Genomic DNA, 20,396 nt, shown 5'->3' on the forward strand with positions numbered 1-20,396 from the left:
TAGTGAGCAGTTTGACCCCACAGTTATTGTGTAAAAGGTAATGTGCAGCAGATGGTGGAGAGTGAGATTTGCAATTTTCTATACATATATGCCATTTCAGCGTCCGATATATTGTGCCCAGCATGTGCCACCGGAGACACACCCCATAAATTGTAATGTAGGTTCTCCTGGGTATGGCAATACCCTATTTGTGGCTGTTATCTGCTGCCTGGGCACACGGCAGGGCTCAGAAGGGAAAGATGACGGGGATAAGCTGTGCGGAGTGCATCAGGGTAAATTAAAAATCAAGGGATGTATGGTAAATTTTAAAGCAATCTTTCATACAGAGCCCTGGTTTTTCAGGACACGTGTCACATTGATATATTGTGACCTTCCTTATCCCCCTCTTATAGCAGACTCTGCACCTCTTTTGAGTCTTTCCCTTCCCACCAGTTTGGGGAACTTCTCCTGGAAAGTGTTGCCCTGGTACGATGCGTGTGGCCTCGCTTCCAGAAGTACTGGGTGCCCCCTCTTCCTGGTCCCTAAAAATTAGGTTCTTGATAACCACCTCTTGAAATTCCAGGAAAGTTCCCCTCTGGGCTGCACATCGACGTAGCACATACGCATTGTACAATGCCATCTGTATGATGTGCACGGCCAGCTTCTTATACCACACCCTCGATTTCCGCATGGCGCTGTAGGGTTTCAGGACTTGATCTGACAAGTCCACCCCTCCCATGTACCTATTGTAGTCCAGTATGCAGTCTGGTTTGGGGGTCTCTGTACTGGTACCTCGTACAGGTACATTGGTACTGGTGTGGCCATGTATTGTTGTCAATACAAGGACATCTCTCTTGTCCTTGTACTTGACACACAATATGTTGCTGCTAGAATGTGCCCTGCTCTCACCCCTTATGAGTGTTTGCCCAAGCAGTGTCTTAGGGAGGCCTCTCAGGTTTTTTCTAGCAGTGAAACAGTACATTACTTCTGGAAGCGAGGCACTTGAAGAGTGGGACGCTGGTTTAAAAATTATCCAGGTAGAGGTGGTAACCCTGGTCCAGCAGTGGGTGCACCAAATCCCACACAATTTTGGCTTTAACTCCCAGTAAGGGGGGGGCATTCTGGGGGCTGAATACTGCTGTCTTTCCCTTCATATATCCTAAATTTGTAGGTATACCCTGATGCACTCTCGCACAGCTTATACATCTTCACGCCATACCTTGCCCTCTTACTCGGCAGGTACTGGCGGAATTGAAGCCTCCCTTTAAAATGTACAAGGGACTCATCGACAGAAATACACTTCTCGGGGGTGTATGCTTGGGCAAACCGGGCACTGAATTGTTCTATTAGGGGTCTCAGTTTATACAAACGGTCAAAACTGGGGTCATCTCGGGGTGGGCACTGCTCATTATCAGCATAATGTAAGAAGCGAAGTATTGCCTCATAACGCATCCTGGACATGGCCATACGGTACATCGGGGTGTGGTATAAGATGTCCGTGCTCCAGTAGGTCCTAATGGACGGCTTTTTCAGAAGCCCCATGTTCAAGTGAAGTCCCCAGAACTTGCCCAACTCTGCTGCGTCTACAGGAGTCCACCTCTGGGATTGGGCATAAAATGAGTTGGGGTTCTTGATGATATACTGTTGGGCATATAAATTTGTCTGGGACACCATAAGTTCTATAAAATCATCAGTAAAAAAGAACTTGAAAAAGTCCATCTCACTGAGCCCTGCCGTGTTAAATTTGATCCCTGGGCTGCCCGTGAATTCAGGGATTTTGGGTTCAAAATTGTCAGGTGTGGGCGACCAAATGGGGTCACTTCACTCAGGGGTATCAATTGTTGCGCGGTCACTTGTCTCGGGGGTTTCAACTGTCGCGGTGGTCCTGGGGCGTCTCTTAGGGGTCCCTCCTCTTCATCACTGGATGAGGAGGTCGACAAATAAAATAGAGTCTCACCATCCGTCGAGTCTGTGTCGGAGGCAAGAAATGAATATGCCTCTTCGGCAGTAAATGTCTTTTGGGACATGTTTGTGCTTAGACAAAATGTATACAGCAAACAAAATAAAAAAAATCCCAAACTAGGAGCAATAGACTGCTACCTAAACTAGCACAAAAGCGTGTTTTATTTTGTTTTGTTTTTAGAGAACAAGTGGACTTCCCGGACACTAAAACTAACTATGGCGAGGGTTCCTAACACTAAACCTAACTAGATTTTATGTGAACTTCCCTAACGCTAAACCTAACTGCGGCGACGATTCCCTGACACTAAACCTATCTAGATTATTCCGAGCTTTCCTGACGCTAAACCTAACTACGGTGACGGGTGCCTGACGCTAAACCTAACAAGATTTTATGTGAACTTCCCTGACGCTAAACGTAACTACGGTGATGGATCCCTAACGCTAAACCTAACTACGGTGACAGATTCCTGACCCTGAAGTCCCTGACGCTACACCTAACTACGCTTTTTTACTGTTCCCTGACATAACCCTAATACTAAACTAACCAGTTAAATTGTCTAAACTTTTTTTTTTTTACTTTTACATTTTTTTTTTGTTTCATTTATTTTATAAAGAAAAAATAATCCCAGGGACCAAAAATTTGTCCCTGAAGACTAAGAAGTGGTCAGTGATAGGAGATCACTGACCAAAAACGTGGAAGGACCACAAAGAGGAAGGGAACAGGAGAGGGTAGTGGATGAAGTGGGTAGAGGGAAGCAGAAAAGTCTGTTTTTGAATTTTTTTTTACTTTTTCTCTCTCTTCCTGCACACAACCGCTCTGAACGCCTCTCAAACTCCAACAGAGGCATTCAGGGCGGGTGCGGCAGGATGTAATGTCAGGGAGAGGAAGTTTAGACACAGATCGCCGCTATTGGACAGTTAGTCAGTGACTAACCAATAGCTGCGATCGTGAAGTCGGGACCATTTAGATTGGTCCCGGCACATTGAGCTGTGATAGCCTGCTGTCGGGGCTAATAAAAAGCCGTTTTTTTCATCACTATTTTTGAGTGCTGTCTCTTATTGGACGAATATTGAGGAATTGGGAGCTGTGATCGGGCTCTTAGGACGTGCACCCACTTATACTTCTGACTGGTGCTGCTGGATGGTGGACATTCTAGATATCAGGTATACTATTAGATCAACACAAGTTTTTAGTGAAACATTATTGTCCATCTAAAGTATTTTTAAAATAATTTTAAGGCTGGAATCAGGCATTCAATTTTGTGGTAGTATTTGGTGCAGTTTTTTTTTAGCCAATGCCAGTGGTAGTTTTGAAGAAAATGGCTCAAACTTTTACTATCTGCTGGATCCACTTCTGATTGACTATATATATATATATATAAAAAAAACCTGCATGCAGCCTAATATGTCATACATTTGTCTACTTTGTTGTTTGAAAAATATAAAAATGACAAAATCCATTTTTAATCCTAACAGAAGATGGCAGTAAGAACTCGGAGGAAAGCTTCATGTTTTTGATAAATTATGAAGTAGAAGATATCATGCAACAGTCTTCAGGAGAAAACCACATTACCCTTAATGTACATCCAGGACTTTACAGTACAGATCTTTCATATAATTCCCTTAATCATGAGGAATCTTCTGACCCATCACAGATTGTTACCACAAGTACAGCTCAGAAAGGGGATAAAGGGTTTCAATGTGGTAAACAGTACACAAAAATCTCAGGTCTTTTTAAGCACAGAACAATTCACCCAGAGGAGAAGCCATATTCATGTTCAGAATGTGGGAAATGTTTTACAAAAAAATCAAGTCTTGTGAGACATAAGAGAAGTCACACAGGAGAGAAGCCATATTCATGTTCAGAATGTGGGAATTGTTTTACAGATAAATCAAGTTTTGTTATACATGAGAGAACTCACACTGGAGAGAAGCCATATTCATGTTCAAAATGTGGGAAACGTTTTACAGATAAATCCCGTCTTGTTAAACATGAGAGAATTCACTCAGGAGAGAAGCCGTATTCATGTTCAGAATGTGGGAAATGTTTTACAGATAAATCAAGTCTTGTTAAACATGAGAGAATTCACACAGGAGCGAAGCCGTATTCATGTTCAGAATGTGGGAAATGCTTTTCACTAAAATCACATGTTGTTACACATGAGAGAAGTCACACAGGGGAGAAGCCGTATCCATGTTCAGAATGTGGGAAATGTTTTACAGTAAAGTCAAGTCTTGTTGTACATAAGATAAGTCACACAGGAGAGAAGCCTTATTCATGTTCAGAATGTGGGAAATGCTTTTCACAAAAATCACACCTTGTTACACATGAGAAAAGTCACACAGGAGAGAATCTGTATTCGTGTTCAGAATGTGGGAAATGCTTTTCACTAAAATCAAATCTTGTTACACATGAGAGAAGTCACACAGGAGAGAAGCCATATTCATGTTCAAAATGTGGGAAATGTTTTACAGTAAAATCACATCTTGTTAAACATGAGAAAACTCATATAGGAGAGAAGCCATATTCATGTTCAGAATGTGGGAAATGTTTTACAGATAAATCAAGTCTTACTATACATGAGAGAATTCACACAGGAGTGAAGCCATATTCATGTTCAGAATGTGGGCAATGTTTTACAGATAAATCAAGTCTTGTTAAACATGAGAGAATTCACACAGGAGAGAACCCATATTCATGTTCAGAATGTGGGAAATGTTTTACAACTAAATCAAGTCTTGTTAACCATGAGAGAATTCACACAGGAGAGAAGCCATATTCATGTTCAGAATGTAGGAAATGTTTTACAGATAAATCAAGTCTTGTTAAACATGAGAGAATTCACACAGGAGAGAAGCCATATTCATGTTCTGAATGTGGGAAATGTTTTACAGATAAATCAAGTCTTGTTATACATGGGAGAATTCACACAGGAGAGAAGCCTTATTCATGTTCAGAATGTGGGAAATGCTTTTCACTAAAATCACATCTTGTTACACATGAGAGAAGTCACACAGGAGAGAAGCCGTATTCATGTTCAGAATGTGGGAAATGTTTTACAGTAAAATCAAGTCTTGTTGTACATAAGAGAAGTCACACAGGAGAAAAGCCATATTCATGTTCAGAATGTGGGAAATGCTTTTCACTAAAATCACATCTTGTTCTACATGAGAGAAGTCATACAGGAGAGAAGCCGTATTCATGTTTGAAATGTTGGAAGTGTTTTACAGATAAATCAAGTCTTGTTAGACATGAGAGAATTCACACAGGGGAGAAGCCATATTTATGTTCAGAATGTGGGAAATGCTTTTCACTAAAATCAAATCTTGTTAAGCATGAGGAAACTCACACAAGAGAGAAGCCTTATTCATGTTCAGAATGTGGGAAATGTTTTACAGATAAATCAAGTCTTGTTATACATGAGAGAATTCACACAGGGGAGAAGCCATATTCATGTTCAGAATGTGGGAAATGTTTTACATATAAATCAAGTCTTGTTCCACATGAAAGAATTCACACAGAAGAGAAGCCATATTCATGTTTAAAATGTGGGAAATGTTTTAAAGATAAAGCAACTCTTGTTAAACATGAGAGTATTCACACAGGAGAGAAGCCATATTCATGTTCGGAATGTGGAAAATGTTTTTCACGAAAAACAAATCTTGTTAAACATAAGAAAACTCACAAAGGGGAGAAGTAATTTTGGTGTTCTATTTATGTAAAATGTTTTACATGGAAATACAATTTTCAAACTCATAGAGAATTTGCATAAAAAAATGTATTCTTGTTTGGAATGTTGGAAAAGCTATAAGAGCAAAAAAATATTTTAACTCAACAGGTTAGTCACAGACAATAACCTCTTGGCGACGCAGCTAATTATGGCCTTGTGAACACAGACCCATTTTTTTTCAAATCTGATGTGTCACTTTGTGAGATTAATTTAAACGTCCTTTAACCCTTTCCGGATATCTGCCAAGTAGATACAGCACTGTTGAAAAAGCATTTACACAAACCACTGTACATGTATGACGGGGAGTCTGCACCATCACCAGTGGGTGTCCGCTGCACAGTCCTGGCCAAAAGTTTTAAGAATGACACAAATTTTGGTTTTCACAAAGTTTGCTGCTTCCGTTTCTATTGTGGCAATTAACTCTAGATTGTTATAAAGAGATCAGATGAATTGCAATTAATTGCAAAGTCATTCCTTGACAGGAAAATTAACTTAATCACAAAAACCTAATTTCCACTGCATTTCAGCCCTGCCACAAAATTACCTGTAACATAATTTCAGTAATCTTCTCGTTGCTCAGGAGAAAGTGTTAACGAGGTTAAAGCAGCTGATATTTCTCTGTCATGCTGATTGAATTATAAGAGCAGACTGGTTGCCTTAAAAGGGGGTTGGGGTTTAAAATCATTGTCTTCTTCTTTTAACCAAGGTTACCTCCAAGGAAACATGTGCAGTCATCATTGCTTTGCATCAAAAGGGCTTTACAGGCAGGGACATTGCTGCTTGTAAAATTGCCCCTAAATCAATCATTTATGGGATCATCAAAAACTTCAAGGTTCAATTGCTTTGAAGAAGGGCATCTAAAAAGTCCAGCAAGTGCCAGGACTGTCTCCTAAAGAGGAATAAGCTACCAGATCGGTTCAACACCATTGAGGAGCTTGCTCAGGAACGGCAGCAGGCAGGTGTCAGTGGATTTTCATGCATAGTGAGGTGAAGGCTTTTGGAGGCTAGCCTGGTGTCAAGAAGGCCAGAAAAGAAGCCACTTCTCAGACAGACTGACATTCTGCAGGAAGTACTGGAATTGGAATGAAGAGAATTGGGGTAATGTTGTTTTCTCTTATCAAGCCCCCTTCAGACTGTTTGGGATATCTGCAAGAATGATTGTGTGGAGAAGAAAAGGTGAGCATTACCATGGGACCTGTGTTGTTCCAACATAAAGCATCCTGAGACTATGTGTGGGGTTGCTTTTCATCCAAGGGAGTGGGCTTACACAATTTTATTTAAGAACACTTCCATAAATAAAGAATGCGATCTAAACATCCTCCAAGAGCAACTTCTCCCAACCATCCAGGAGAAATTTCTCCCAACCATCCAGGAGCAATTTGTTTATGTACAATGCTTTTTCCAGCATAATGGAGCACCATGTTACAAGGCAAAAGTGATGACTAAGTGGCTCTGTGAACAAAACATTTACATTTTTAGTCCATGGCCGGTAAACTCCCCAAATCTATATTGGGTTTTCCAGAAGGGGAAGAAAGGGAAGGTGTTGAAACTTTAGTCCAAAATTGAATCAAAAACAAAATTGGAATTGAAAATCTGTCTCCTTGGTTTGGCATAGAGAAAGCTCATAGGTACCAGCAAGAGTGCCTATCCCTGGTTCTAGACCTAGAGCTATAATAGCCAAGGTTCTAAACTCCCGGGATAGAGATAATATATTGAGAAAGTCAAGGGAGCTACATAATCTATCCCATAACAATTCAAAAATAGCAATATATCCTGACTACTCATATGACACTCAATTAAAGAGACAAGCTTTTGGTCCAGTCAAGAAAAAACTCCCAAGAGTCAGGGATTAAATATTCTTTAATGTATCCAGAAAAATTGAGAACAGAATTTCAGGGTAAGGTTAATTTTCATTCGTCACAGGAAGAGACATTTAAGAGGTTAGCAAGTTTGAAATCATTATGAATTAATTAATGGTGTATTAGAGGAACATGCGTTGGTTGAGAGACTTGTTAAAAAAAAATGACAAGTCAACATAAGGGAAGGGTTGGGGGGTGGGGTAAGACCGGTCTGGTATTGGAATACATTAAGAATTTTGTACGAATATGTTATATAAAATATCTAATATTTGTCAAAATAGCCATTTTTCATTCTGTTAGAACGCACGAATGAACACTAAAATGGTGGTATGGAATATTAGGGGTATGGGGGAAAAATTAAAACGTTTTACTATTAAGAATTATATTTAAAAAAAACAATTTCCATCAATTACTTGTTTGTTAGAAACACATTTGGCACAAGAAAAAATCCCAAGATTGGGAAATAAGTGGTGGTCACAGCAGTTTCATTCTATACACTCCTCCTTTTCCAGGAGAGTGAGTGTTCTTATTCACTCGGGAGTGTAATATGAGATACTTGATAAAAATATAGACAATGAAGGTAGATTCATTTTTATTCACTGTAGATTAAAGGAATTCATTTGTATTTTAGCTTTTGTATACATACCACCTCCGTTTTCATCTGTGGTGTTCAGGAAATTATGTAATTATATTATTAGTAGAAACGACTGTCCTGTAATGGTTTTGGGGGATATGAATTGTGTTATGGACGAGGTAATGGATAGGGTTAGCTCTAATGGAAGAAATAAGAGGCCAATTAAAACCTCATTGGCTAGGATAAGTGAAGAAATGGGCCTAGTAGATATATGGAGATTGAAAAACCCTAAAAAGAAAATGTACTCTTGTTATAGTGGTTCACACCATACCATGTCACGTATTGACTTGGTATTGTGTAGTGAATCACTTGTTACAACTATTGGGAAAATAAAATATGACAACAAAAGCATTTCGGATCATACGCCACTTATTGTGGACATAAAAATAAATGAAAAAAAGGAATTCATTAGCCCTATAAAAATAAATCCATATTGGTTCTCATTATTACAAGACCCTGAAAATATCATAATATTTTGTTACTAAATTGGGAGACTACCCCAGAGTTAAAGGAACAGTGTCATCACAAATAATTTTTTTATATGTTAAAGATGTTAGTGCTTTAATAAAAACGTTTATTTTCATTTGTGTGTTTGTGTTTTACTGTTTCTTATTTTTACACTTTTTCTTCCCTATGGGGGCTGCCATTTTTTGTTCCATTTCTGTGTGTGTCGATTAACGACACACACAGACATGGAATACGGCAGCCACAGTCCCATAGGGACTGCGAACGGCTCCCGTCCCATTGACTGCCGTGTACGGCGTCTGTGTGGGAACTGCGCATGCGCCGCTCCCACACAGTCCTATTCGAAATTGGCGCCGTCCGGCGCCATTTTCCTGTGGACCGGAAGTCGCGGCCGGACAGTAATATTACTACTTCCGGTCACGGCTTCCGGACTTGTGCACATGGAACAGCGGCAGCAAAGGGAGCGGACGGGCCGGAGGGAGCCGCGGCGGCAGGAGCAGGTAAGAGATTTCAATGTATGTTAGTGTTTGTGTGTGTTTACTACTGTATGTAAACCTACTACACTGTGGGTTACCTCAAAAAATGGCGACACACAGTGTAGGAGGTTAAACCTTTCAAACCCCTCGTTTATCCTGGCACTAGCCAGGATAAAGGAGGGGGGGATGCTGAGAGCTCACTAGAGCGAGGGCTTTTAACCCAATGTTGCAATGCTGCAATTTTGGGAACTAGCTCCATCTAGTGACCAAAAATGGGTAGTATTATAAATTTGAAAAAATTTATAATATTTCCTGACTCGCGAAAAAAATAAAAAAAATTTGAACAATGTTTAATCACCCACACACTAAATGTTTAATTTTTAAAAAAAAAACATGTTTTTCTGGCAACACATTCCCTTTAATTGTTTGGGAAACATTAAAAGCCTGTATAATGGGTATCCTTTTTGAAAGAATTATAAGATTAATAAGATTGAGCAGGGAAAAGAACTAAGTGCAAATTTGTTGGAGGCAAATTACTTTGAAACCCCTACGGAAGATAGTTTCAAGTTGTGGCTTCAGGCCCAAGAGGAATATAAGGCCTGGTTAATCGAGAAAGTACTAAATAAATTATTTTTATTGGGGCAGAAAAATTTCTGTGAATCAGGAACACCAAATAAACTATTAATGAGTATCATTAAAAATCAAAGCCAGAAGAGTAATATTTTGGCAATTCTTTCTAAAAGAGGGAATATAATTAAGCAAGATTATGAAATTAGATCAGAATTCTTGAATTATTATTCAGAATTGTATTGCTCCGGAAAAAAGTATAATGAAGAACAATTGGAGCTCTTTCTAGATTCAATGTCTTTCTCCCCCTTGTCTGTTATTCAGAAAGATGAGTTGGATCGACCAATCTCCCTGGAAGAATTAAGAAATGCATTGACTAGTGTTAAAGGAAATACAGCTCCAGGTTTGGATGGTTTCCCATTTGAACAGTATAGAACATTTGGGGAAGAACTAGTACCAGCCCTGTTAAAAACATTGAGTTTGGCACTGGTAGAGGGCAGATTGCCAAGTTCAATGGTAGAAGCTAATATAGCTTTGATATTGAAACCAGGTAAATGCCCGGAAAGAATGGAATCTTACAGACCTATTTCCCTGTTGAACACGGATGCTAAACTTTTCGCCAAAGTGTTGGCGAGAAGGCTAGCTAAAGTAATCTCTACTGTAGTACATAGTGATCACCAGGGATTTATTTGTGGTAGAACGGTCAACCAGTGTGTCCGTCGGGTATTTGGGAATATTCAAGTTACATCAGGAGATGCCCCCCACTCCATTCTGTCTCTTGATGCAGTTAAAGCATTTGACAGAGTGGAGTGGGGCTACTTATGGGCAGTCATGAGAAAGCAAGGTTTTGGAGAATCTTTTATAGGAATGGTTAAATTATTATATAATGGTCCTAGAGCAAACATTAACATAAATGGTGAGAACTCAGAATTTTTCAATTTAAGTAGGGGCACAAGACAGGGTTGTCCTCTTTCTCCCCTACTCTTTGCATTGGCAATGGAACCTCTTGCCTGTTTGATCAGAGAGGATGGAAATATTGTGGGTTTTGGAGCTGGGGGGGGGAGAGAGGATAAAATTATTTTATATGCTGACGACCTTTTATTTTTATTTTTTTTACTAACCCGGAAGAAAAATTGGATTATGTTATATCTATTATTCAAAGATTTGGATTCTATTCTGGTCTAAAGATCAATTGGGAAAAATCCATATTAATGCCACTAGATCAAAGTGATTTAGTATTAAAAACAAAAATTCGAATCATATATCCAGGAGAAAGCTTTAGATATTTGGGTATGGAAATTTCAAATAATATAAAATAATTTTTTAATTATAATTTTTCCCCCTCATAAAAGAAATGGAAAAAAAGATAAGAATATGGAACGAATTGCCAATATCAAAAGCCGATAAAATTATCTTGATTAAAACAGTGTTGATCCCCAAACTTTTATGAGTTTTTGGGGTTACCCCGGTATGGATACAAGATAAATATTTTAAGAAAATCATAACTATCTTTAATAACTTGATTTGGGGAAGGAAGAGAGTTCGGATTAAGCTAGATTACTTATGTCCTTCAAGAGAACAAGGAGGACTAGCATTTCCAGATATTCGAGTATATTACTTAGCAGCACAATTACAATACATACAAGAATGGGATACGGTCAAGTTCCTACAATGGATGATCACTAACATTAAAGGCCGCTTTTCAGATATTTATGAGGTGTTCGAATCTGGTCAATTAAAATCTGGATATATGGAAAACGTGTCGACGGCACAACTCCTGCATGAATGCTGGAATAGTTTAAGAAATATGACTGGTCGAAATGTTTTTTTATCATTTTCCCCATTATGGCATAATCTTAATATAGAAGAATGTAAGGCTATCCCAGAGTTACCACTGTTAAAATTTAGAGGGATTAGATATGTACTAGATATAATGGAAGAAGGAAAAATCAAAACATGGGAAAAATTATGAGTTGATTTTGACTTGACGGAGAAGGAAATATTCTCCTATATCCAATTAAAGCACGCATTTGATAAATCTAAACATAGCAATTCTCTCAATAAAGACCATATGGATGACTTTTACAAAAAACTGAGAGAATACAAAGGTGAAAAAAAAAAACCTCTCTCCAGGTTATAAATAAATTGAAATAAAGTCAAGGAAAATAAAATTTAATTGTGTTATAAAATGGGAGAAGGAATTGAACATAATATTTAATAATATTTGTAAAGTATCAATAAGCAAACTATTTGCACATGCTATGGAATTGTATTAAGATTGCTGATTACTGGGATAGAATTTTAAATTTTTTTTTTGGGAAAAAATAGATCCAGATATAGTGTTTCAACCCCAACTGGTATTGCTGGGTGATGATTCCCAATTAAATATTTCAAAGGAAAAAAAATGTGAATTAATAAAACTATTATTTATTGCAAAATTACTAATAGTTAGAAAGTGGATATCTAGCTCCCCACCGGAGGTTAATGCTTGGGTAAATAATGTGAAAATTATAATGAAATATGACAATATATATAATCAAGGCAAACACTGTAAAACCTATTGGGGGAGTGGTAAGAATTTTTGTTCTTTTTGTTTTTTCTCTTTAACCAAGATCAGTCTTGAGAGGGTGGGGGGTGGGGGGAATGTAAAAATATGTGTATAGTTGTATTTTCTTTATTCCTTACTTGTATGGAATTTTATATTGTATTGAATAAACATAAAATTAAAAAATTAAAAAAACTCCCCAAATCTCAATCCCATTGAGAACCTGTGGTCAATCCTCAAAAAGCGGGTGAACAAACAAAAACACAAAAATTGTAATAAACTCCAAGCACTGATTAGGCAAGAATGGGTTGTCAACAGTCAGGATTTGGCCCAGAAGCTGACATCCAGAATGCCAGGGTGAATTGCCGAAGTCTTGAAAAAGAAGGGCTAACGCTGTAAATATTGAGTCTTTGCATAAACTTGATGTATTTGTTAATTCAAGTTTAAAACCTTATGAAATGCTTATAATTGTAATTCAGTTTACCATAGAAACATCTGACTAAAATATCTAAAAACACTAAAGCAGCAAACTTTGTTAAACCAAAATTTGTGTCAGTTTCAAAACTTTTGGCAAGTACTGTACACTGCAGCTGGCACTATGATGTAATGGCCAGCATCAGAGCTAGCACCGCTTCTCACCAACACACTTTCACCCATCCCCCCCGCGATGCAGTTGCGGATTTTCCATTGTTGCTTTGGCAACAGGAGGCCTAACAATGGACTCCATGACTGTTTCAATGAAAGCGGTTAATCTCAAGCTGACCAGCATAATGAACTGCAATACATAAGTATTCCAGTGTATTATACCAGCAAGTAGTCCCCTAGTGGGACTAAAAATAAAAAAAGTTAAAACTATTTGGAAAAAAAAAAAAAAATGTCAAGTACAAAACCCAAATTTTTTTTCCCCATAATAAGGCTTTTATTATGGGGAAAAAAAGAACAAATACAAAAAAACCTCTATATTATTGGCATTGCCATCTCTGTAACAACCCAAACTATCATGTAATTTATACTGCATGATGAACGCCGTAAAAAAAATTATGAAAAAACAATGCTGGAATCAGTGTAAAATGTGTTTATGGAGTATCCATTTTGTAACTATGAAGTATCCATTTTGTGTTTAAGATAGTATATTCATGCCAGGATTGTCTGAAGAAATTATATGTCTTTGTTCCTGAGCTGAATGTTTAGTCTTTCTTGTTATGGAGGATATAGATAAATATTTACCCGTTTGTATTATGAGAAATGAGTCTGCCATCATGGAATACAATTTGTTTACTGCAACAGTATGACCCATGTTTTGTGGTGACATAGCATGTTATGGGAAATTGTAGTCTTACATTTAAAATGTCTTTCATGCTCGTTATTTGCTCAGTACGACCATTTGCCCAATGTACGCTTTTGGCTGAACCAGAGTGAATGTCAAATTGTAAACGATTGGCTGAAGTCAAGCCTACTCCTTTTTCTCAAATATATTATTGTAACACATTTGTCAATAAAGGCAGAGAAGTATTTTTGTGTATACAAGCATTGTCTCTGTGTCTCTTACTTCTCTCCAATATATCGATATAACTTATGGATTTGGATCTGGATACGTTTACTGCAAGGGTGTTGAAACACCCATCTAAATCTTCAGTCTAATATATTTTCGCCAGAATTTCATCATGATTGCGTCAACACCATGCAAAGAAAAGCCCTAATACAGTTACTGCGATGGAAAACTTAAAAAAAAAAGTTTAGGCTCTAATAAGGCAGGAATTAAAAAAATAGTTGCAGAGTTGCAGGATAGAGGGAAAAACTCCTGTAGTTTTAAGAAGTGGTTATCAAGGTCCTAATATTTGTGAGCTAGAAAGGGAAGAGCCATAGCACATTGGCTGAAAGTGAGGGTCCCCATATTGTAACAGGGCATAACTCTCCCAGCGAAGTTCCCCAAACTGCAAAGAAGGAAAAGTCCCAATAAAGTGCAGAGTTTGTTCCAATAGGAGAATAAGAATGGACATCATCTATTAGTGTGACACTGGCCTGTGCATAAAGGATTGTTTATACCATAACAAACATCCATGGATAATTTTATTATTTATCAGCATTGTGAGAAACTAGACATGGACCGCACAATCCACAGTATATACGTTGATCTGAGCCGCTAGGCATAATTTAGAAACACGAACATGAGGTTCTTTGTAAACATTTTGATCAAACTGTATAAGCCCACTTGCCACTTCACGGCGACCTTTTTAAAGTGGGTCCCTACTCTAGCGGTTGCAGCACCGCATGGCGGCTACCTCCACCGCAGCACCGCTCCTGCAGAGGGAGCAACCCAGGGGCCCAAAAGCACCCATGCCTTCAGACCGTGCCAAGCCTCCTTGGCTCTGGGCCACGTGCCCCCACAAGTGCAGCACTACAGCAAGAGACACCACCATACGGCACCACAACATGTGAACAGATGGAATGAGCTCACCTTGCCATGCGCCCCCAGTGAGGTCATTCCTGAATTAAAATCAGCTGGGTATTTTTTCAAATTCGTGGAGTGCTGGTACCAAGTAAAACAAAGGAAATGAGGATAGACTTTACAATATCAGCATTGTGAGAAACTAGACATGGACCGCACAATCCACAGTATATACGTTGATCTGAGCCGCTAGGCATAATTTAGAAACATGAACATGAGGTTCTTTGTAAACATTTTGATCAAACTGTATAAGCCCACTTGCCACTTCACGGCGACCTCTTTAAAGTGGGTCCCTACTCTAGCGGTTGCAGCACCGCATGGCGACTACCTCCACCGCAGCACCGCTCCTGCAGAGGGAGCAACCCAGGGGCCCAAAAGCACCCATGCCTTCAGACCGTGCCAAGCCTCCTTGGCTCTGGGCCACGTCCCCCCATCATGCCCTGATGTACTCTTCACAGGTTACATATGCCCCCACACTATAAACTGAAATACCAGTAATACCATAAACAAAGTCTGCACTCCAAAAGCCAAATGGCATTCCCTCCCTTCTGAGCACCTACAGTGCGTCCATACAGCAAAATATGTCCACATATATGTCATCGCCATATCCTCTTGAACCCGCTTAAACAATTTATGGGACATATGTGTCTACAGTGACATAAGCACGGCACAACATAGCAGGGACTGAAATGGCATATCTGAAAAAACTGCAATATGCACATACCTATATCTATTGCTCAAAAAAACAACGATGTGGGGTCTAATTCTCACTACACTACTTGAAAAATGCCTTGAGGGGTTAAGTTTCTAAAATGGGTTTCTTTTATTTCACCTCAGAGCCACTGTAATTGTGACCAAATGTTCTATTAAATCGCCAAATTTGGCCTCAAATACGCATGGTGCTCTTTCACTCCTGAGCCCGGTCATATGTCCAGGCAAAAGATTGGGGCCACATGTAGGATGTTTCTAAAACCAGGAAAACTGCATAATTATTAAAGAGCTGTCTTTTCACAGTGGCACAAGCTGGGCACAGTATATTGGGCACTGAATTGCATAATCTCTTTGCTAATGATCTTGTGGATGGGATTGATCGCAATTAGAGATGAGCGAACCGGGACAACCGAACCCGGTTTCGGTCCGAACATCCAGAAAAGTTTGGTTCGCAGCGAATCCATACTTCACCGGGTTCGGCCGAACCCGTTCAAAAATATTATACAAATCGGCAGCCACTTGTCTCTATCAATCACTGATAGAGAAAAGAGGCTGCTGATTAAAAATAAAATAAAAAGCATTTCATACGTACCCGGTCGTTGTCTTGGTGACGAGTCCCTCTTCTTCCTCCAGTCCGACCTTCTTTTCTGACGCGGCAGCTTGTGATTGGCTGCAGAGGCCTCTGCAGCATGTGATTGGCTGCAGAGGCCTCTGCAGCCTGTGATTGGCTGCAGCGGTCACATGGGCTGTATCGTCATCCAGGAAGGTCGGGCCGGATGTCGAGAGGGACGCGTCACCAAGGCAACGGCCAGGAGACCGGACTGGAGGAAGCAGAAAGTTCTCGGTAAGTATTTTACAGGTTACTCTATATTGTGATCGGTAGTCACTGTCCAGGGTGCTGAAACAGCTACTGCCGATCAGTTAACTCTTTCAGCACCCTGGACAGTAACTATTTACTATGTAATGACGGGTGCACACATGTAGCCACCCGTCATTACGGGGCCCCATGCACATGACCGTAAAAACACCCGTTATTACGGGTCGTAATTACGACCCAAAATAGCGGGCCCATAGACTTCTCACGGGAAGGTGCCAGTGCCGTTAAAAAGATAGAACATGTTCTATTTTTTTATTTTACGGGCCGTGCTCCTATACTTTATAATGGGAGCACGGCTCGGAAAAACGACCGGCTGCCCGTGGCCGGCCGTGCTCATCTCCTGAAATACTCTGTGCTGCCTTAAACTCTGTGGACAGGTCAGGATCCTGTTTCTTTTAAATGCTGCTAGGGAACCCGCTCGATCCACTATATAAGGCTGCGCTACAGTGCAGCATTTAAAAGAAACAGGATCCTGAGTTGACCTGTCCACAGAGTTTAAGGCAGCACAGAGTATTTCAGGAGATGAGCGTGCAGATTCAGTAATGCTGTGAACTCTGCTCATGTGAAGGTGTTATTGAGGACAGGAGTGGAGGAGAGGTAACAGACTGAGAGCTACGTAATGGTAAGAGCAGAGTTCACAGCAGCACAGAATCTGCACGCTCCTCTCCTGAAATACTCTGTGCTGCTGTGAACTCTGCTCTTACCATTACGTAGCTCAGTCTGTTACCTCTCCTCCACTCCTGTCCTCAATAACACCTTCACATGATTGGCAAGTCACCACCCCGCACAAGATCCGCACGCTCATCTCCTGAAATACTCTGTGCTGCTGTGAACTCTGCTCTTACCATTACGTGGTGACTTGCCAATCATGTGAAGGTGTTATTGAGGACAGGAGTGGAGGAGAGGTAACAGACTGAGAGCTACATAATGGTAAGAGCAGAGTTCACAGCAGCACTGAATCTGCACGCTCCTCTCCTGAAATACTCTGTGCTGCTGTAAAGGATCTGCCAGGCACAACTTCTGTGTATACGCCCATAGGTAATCAGTCTGCACCTGACTCTATGTCTCTGAGACTGACTCCATCTTCCACCACTCAGGATGGCAGGCTTAGGAGTGGCAGAGCCTATTGCAGCCCCATTTCCCTTAGCTTTGTGTACCCTTGTCTGTTTGTCTCGTGCACTTACTGAGCGTAGGGACCGCCGCCCAGTTGTACCCCGTCGCTAGGGCGGGTCGTTGCAAGTAGGCAGGGACAGAGTGGCGGGTAGATTAGGGCTCACTTGTCCGTTTCCCTACCCCCATCATTACAGCTGCCTTAAACTCTGTGGACAGGTCAGGATCCTGTTTCTTTTAAATGCTGCACTGTAACGCAGCCTTATATAGTGGATCGAGCGGGTTCCCCAGCAGCATTTAAAAGAAACAGGAAGAGCAGAACCGATAAAAACACAGGGACATATACAAAAACACCGAAAAAGGCCATACTTACAAATGGACACAGCCAGGTCAGAAATGCTGATGAAAGGGCGAGCAGGTGCTTTAAATAATAATAGCCACTCCCACTAGTCTTAAGGGGAGTGGTGTGTGGTGCATGGGATGTGTAGTAAGAAATAATAAATGAATAGTGTGTGTGCAAGTGTAATACTATAAGTGAAATATAGGGGGCAGTAATGAGTGAAGTGCCTCAATAGAAATAAATGGATAATGGGGTGCAAGTGAGTGAAACATGGAGGGATAGTGTGTACGTCATGAGGCACAACGTGTATAGCCAGGTAGAAGCCTATTTGTGACGCCTTGATAATTCATAGAGTGGGCTACCCTGCTTGCTATGCCAAACAACAACACACCATGCTCTCCCAGCATCAAAGACCCGGCTGTGTCCAAGAGAAGCGAATATACATAATAATGAAAAATACCTGGGGTATTGGTAATCATTTTGGCCAAAAGGACGCAAGCTCGCAATCCACGACAAGGATCCCCAGACTTGCGAGTCCCTAACTCCTAAACTGGAACAGAACGTTCCTGATGCACAAACAGAACCGATAAAAACACAGGGACATATGCAAAAACACCGAAAAAGGCCATACTTACAAATGGACACAGCCAGGTCAGAAATGCTGATGAAAGGGCGAGCAGGTGCTTTAAATAATAATAGCCACTCCCACTAGTCTTAAGGGGAGTGGTGTGTGGTGCATGGGATGTGTAGTAAGAAATAATAAATGAATAGTGTGTGTGCAAGTGTAATACTATAAGTGAAATATAGGGGGCAGTAATGAGTGAAGTGCCTCAATAGAAATAAATGGATAATGGGGTGCAAGTGAGTGAAACATGGAGGGATAGTGTGTACGTCATGAGGCACAACGTGTATAGCCAGGTAAAAGCCTATTTGTGACGCCTTGATAATTCATAGAGCGGGCTACCCTGCTTGCTATGCCAAACAACAACACACCATGCTCTCCCAGCATCAAAGACCCGGCTGTGTCCAAGAGAAAGAAACAGGATGGGGCAAGTTGATAAAAAAAACCTGTAGCAGATGGGAATAGTCCTGCAGTAGATAATGGGTTAAAAGAAACAGGATCCTGACCTGTCCACAGAGTTTAAGGCAGCGCAGCACAGAGTATTTCAGGAGAGGAGCGTGTGATTGGCTGCAGAGGCCGTTGCAGCCTGTGATTGGCTGCAGAGGCCGCTGCAGCCTGTGATTGGCTGCAGAGGCGGTCACGTGGGATGAAGCGTCATCCCTGGAGGCCGGCCTTCTGACGTCATCCTGACGTGCGTGACTGCCACTACAGCCTGTGATTGGCTGCAGCGGCGACATGGATGAAACGTCATCGCTGGAGGCCGGACAGGAGGAATGTAAGTATGAACGTATTTTTTTTAATTTTTTATTACATAAAAATTTTATTTTCCACACGCCGAGCATGTACTGTCAAGGTTGCTGAAAGAGTTAGTGCAGCCCATTAACTCTATCAGCACTCTGGACAGTACCATGCTCGGCGCACGGAAATTACATGTTCAGTCCGAACTAGTTCCGTCCGAATCGAACTTTTTCGTGAAATTCGGCGAACTAGCCGAACCGAACTTTTGATAAGTTCGCTCATCTCTAATCGCAATGTATCCGTTTTTGCTGATGATACAAAAATTTAATGTTGATAAATGTAAAGTAATCAACTAGGACACAATAATAATAATATTAATTCATATACATTAAATGGAATTAAACTGGGGATAACAGTACAAGAGAAGGACCTGGGTATTCTGGTACCAAACAAGCTAAGCATCAGCAGCACTCAATGTCAGGCAGCAGCTGCAAAAGCAAATAGGATTTTAGGGTGTATAAAAAGAGATATTAAAAACTTATGATTCAAATGTAATATTACCCCTCCATAAATTGCTTGCAAGGCCACATCTTAAATATGGAATTACATTTTGGGCTACAAATTGAAAGAAGGATGTACAATGCATTCTGAATGTCTTCAGACCCTTTCAATTTTTTCACATTTTGTTATGTTGAGACCTTGTGCTAAAATAAAAAAAATATTCAAGTGATTGATTTTCCCCCATCATTCTGCACTTAATACCCTTTAATGACAAACTGAAAACAGAATGTTAGTTCTTTGCTAATTTATTGAAAAGGAAAATCTAAAATATAACATTAGTATTCAGACCCTTTACACAGGACTTAGGTAAAGCACCTCTGGCAGTGATAACAGCCTCCAGTCTTCTTGGGTATGGTGCCACAAGGTTTGCAAACCTGGATTTTGGGATTTTCTGCCATTCTGCTCTGCAGATCCTCTCAAGCTCTGTCAGGTTGGATGGGGACTGTCGTTGGACAGTCATTTTCAGGTCTCTCCAGGGATTTTCAATTGGGTTCAAGTCAGGGCTCTGGCTGGGCCACTCAAAGACATTCACAGAATTATCCCTAATCCACTGCTGTTCTGTCTTGGCTGTGTGCTTAGGGTCATTATTTTAATGGTTGACGCGCCATTCCCCGCTGCTTCCATGGCCTCTGCTTCAGTTCCCGTACCCTCCATTCCCTCATGCTCGTCCCGAGCTCCACTCACCCGATCCGGACGCTCTGCAAGCTCTGTGCGTAGTCAGGTAACTGCATCTCTCACCTCCCTCCACGGCCGTCATCCACGATGTGTGG

At 40.6% G+C, this 20,396-nt stretch overlaps 1 protein-coding gene across 2 annotated transcripts; it reads left to right on the forward strand.

Annotated features, from left to right (window-relative positions):
- Positions 1–3,419: 3,419 nt before the first annotated feature.
- LOC142658930 (uncharacterized) lies at positions 3,420–7,750 on the forward strand. 2 transcript variants are annotated; one of them, XM_075834653.1, is made up of 2 exons: positions 3,420–5,386; positions 5,556–7,750. In XM_075834653.1, exons 1-2 carry the CDS (start codon positions 3,450–3,452, stop codon positions 5,662–5,664), a joined length of 2,046 nt encoding a protein of 681 aa, XP_075690768.1. In that variant the 5' UTR covers positions 3,420–3,449; the 3' UTR covers positions 5,665–7,750. The 2 variants fall into 2 exon arrangements, with proteins under 2 accessions (XP_075690768.1, XP_075690685.1); XM_075834570.1 differs by having other exon boundaries at positions 3,420–7,750.
- Positions 7,751–20,396: the final 12,646 nt, after the last annotated feature.

Source organism: Rhinoderma darwinii, chromosome 1 (assembly GCF_050947455.1).
Source record: "Rhinoderma darwinii isolate aRhiDar2 chromosome 1, aRhiDar2.hap1, whole genome shotgun sequence".
In the NCBI taxonomy this organism is placed as follows: domain Eukaryota; kingdom Metazoa; phylum Chordata; class Amphibia; order Anura; family Rhinodermatidae; genus Rhinoderma; species Rhinoderma darwinii.

Bases quoted from the DNA above. Each gene is read 5' to 3' on its own strand.
- LOC142658930 (XM_075834570.1), top strand. From the start codon at position 3,450: ATGTTTTTGATAAATTATGAAGTAGAAGATATCATGCAACAGTCTTCA.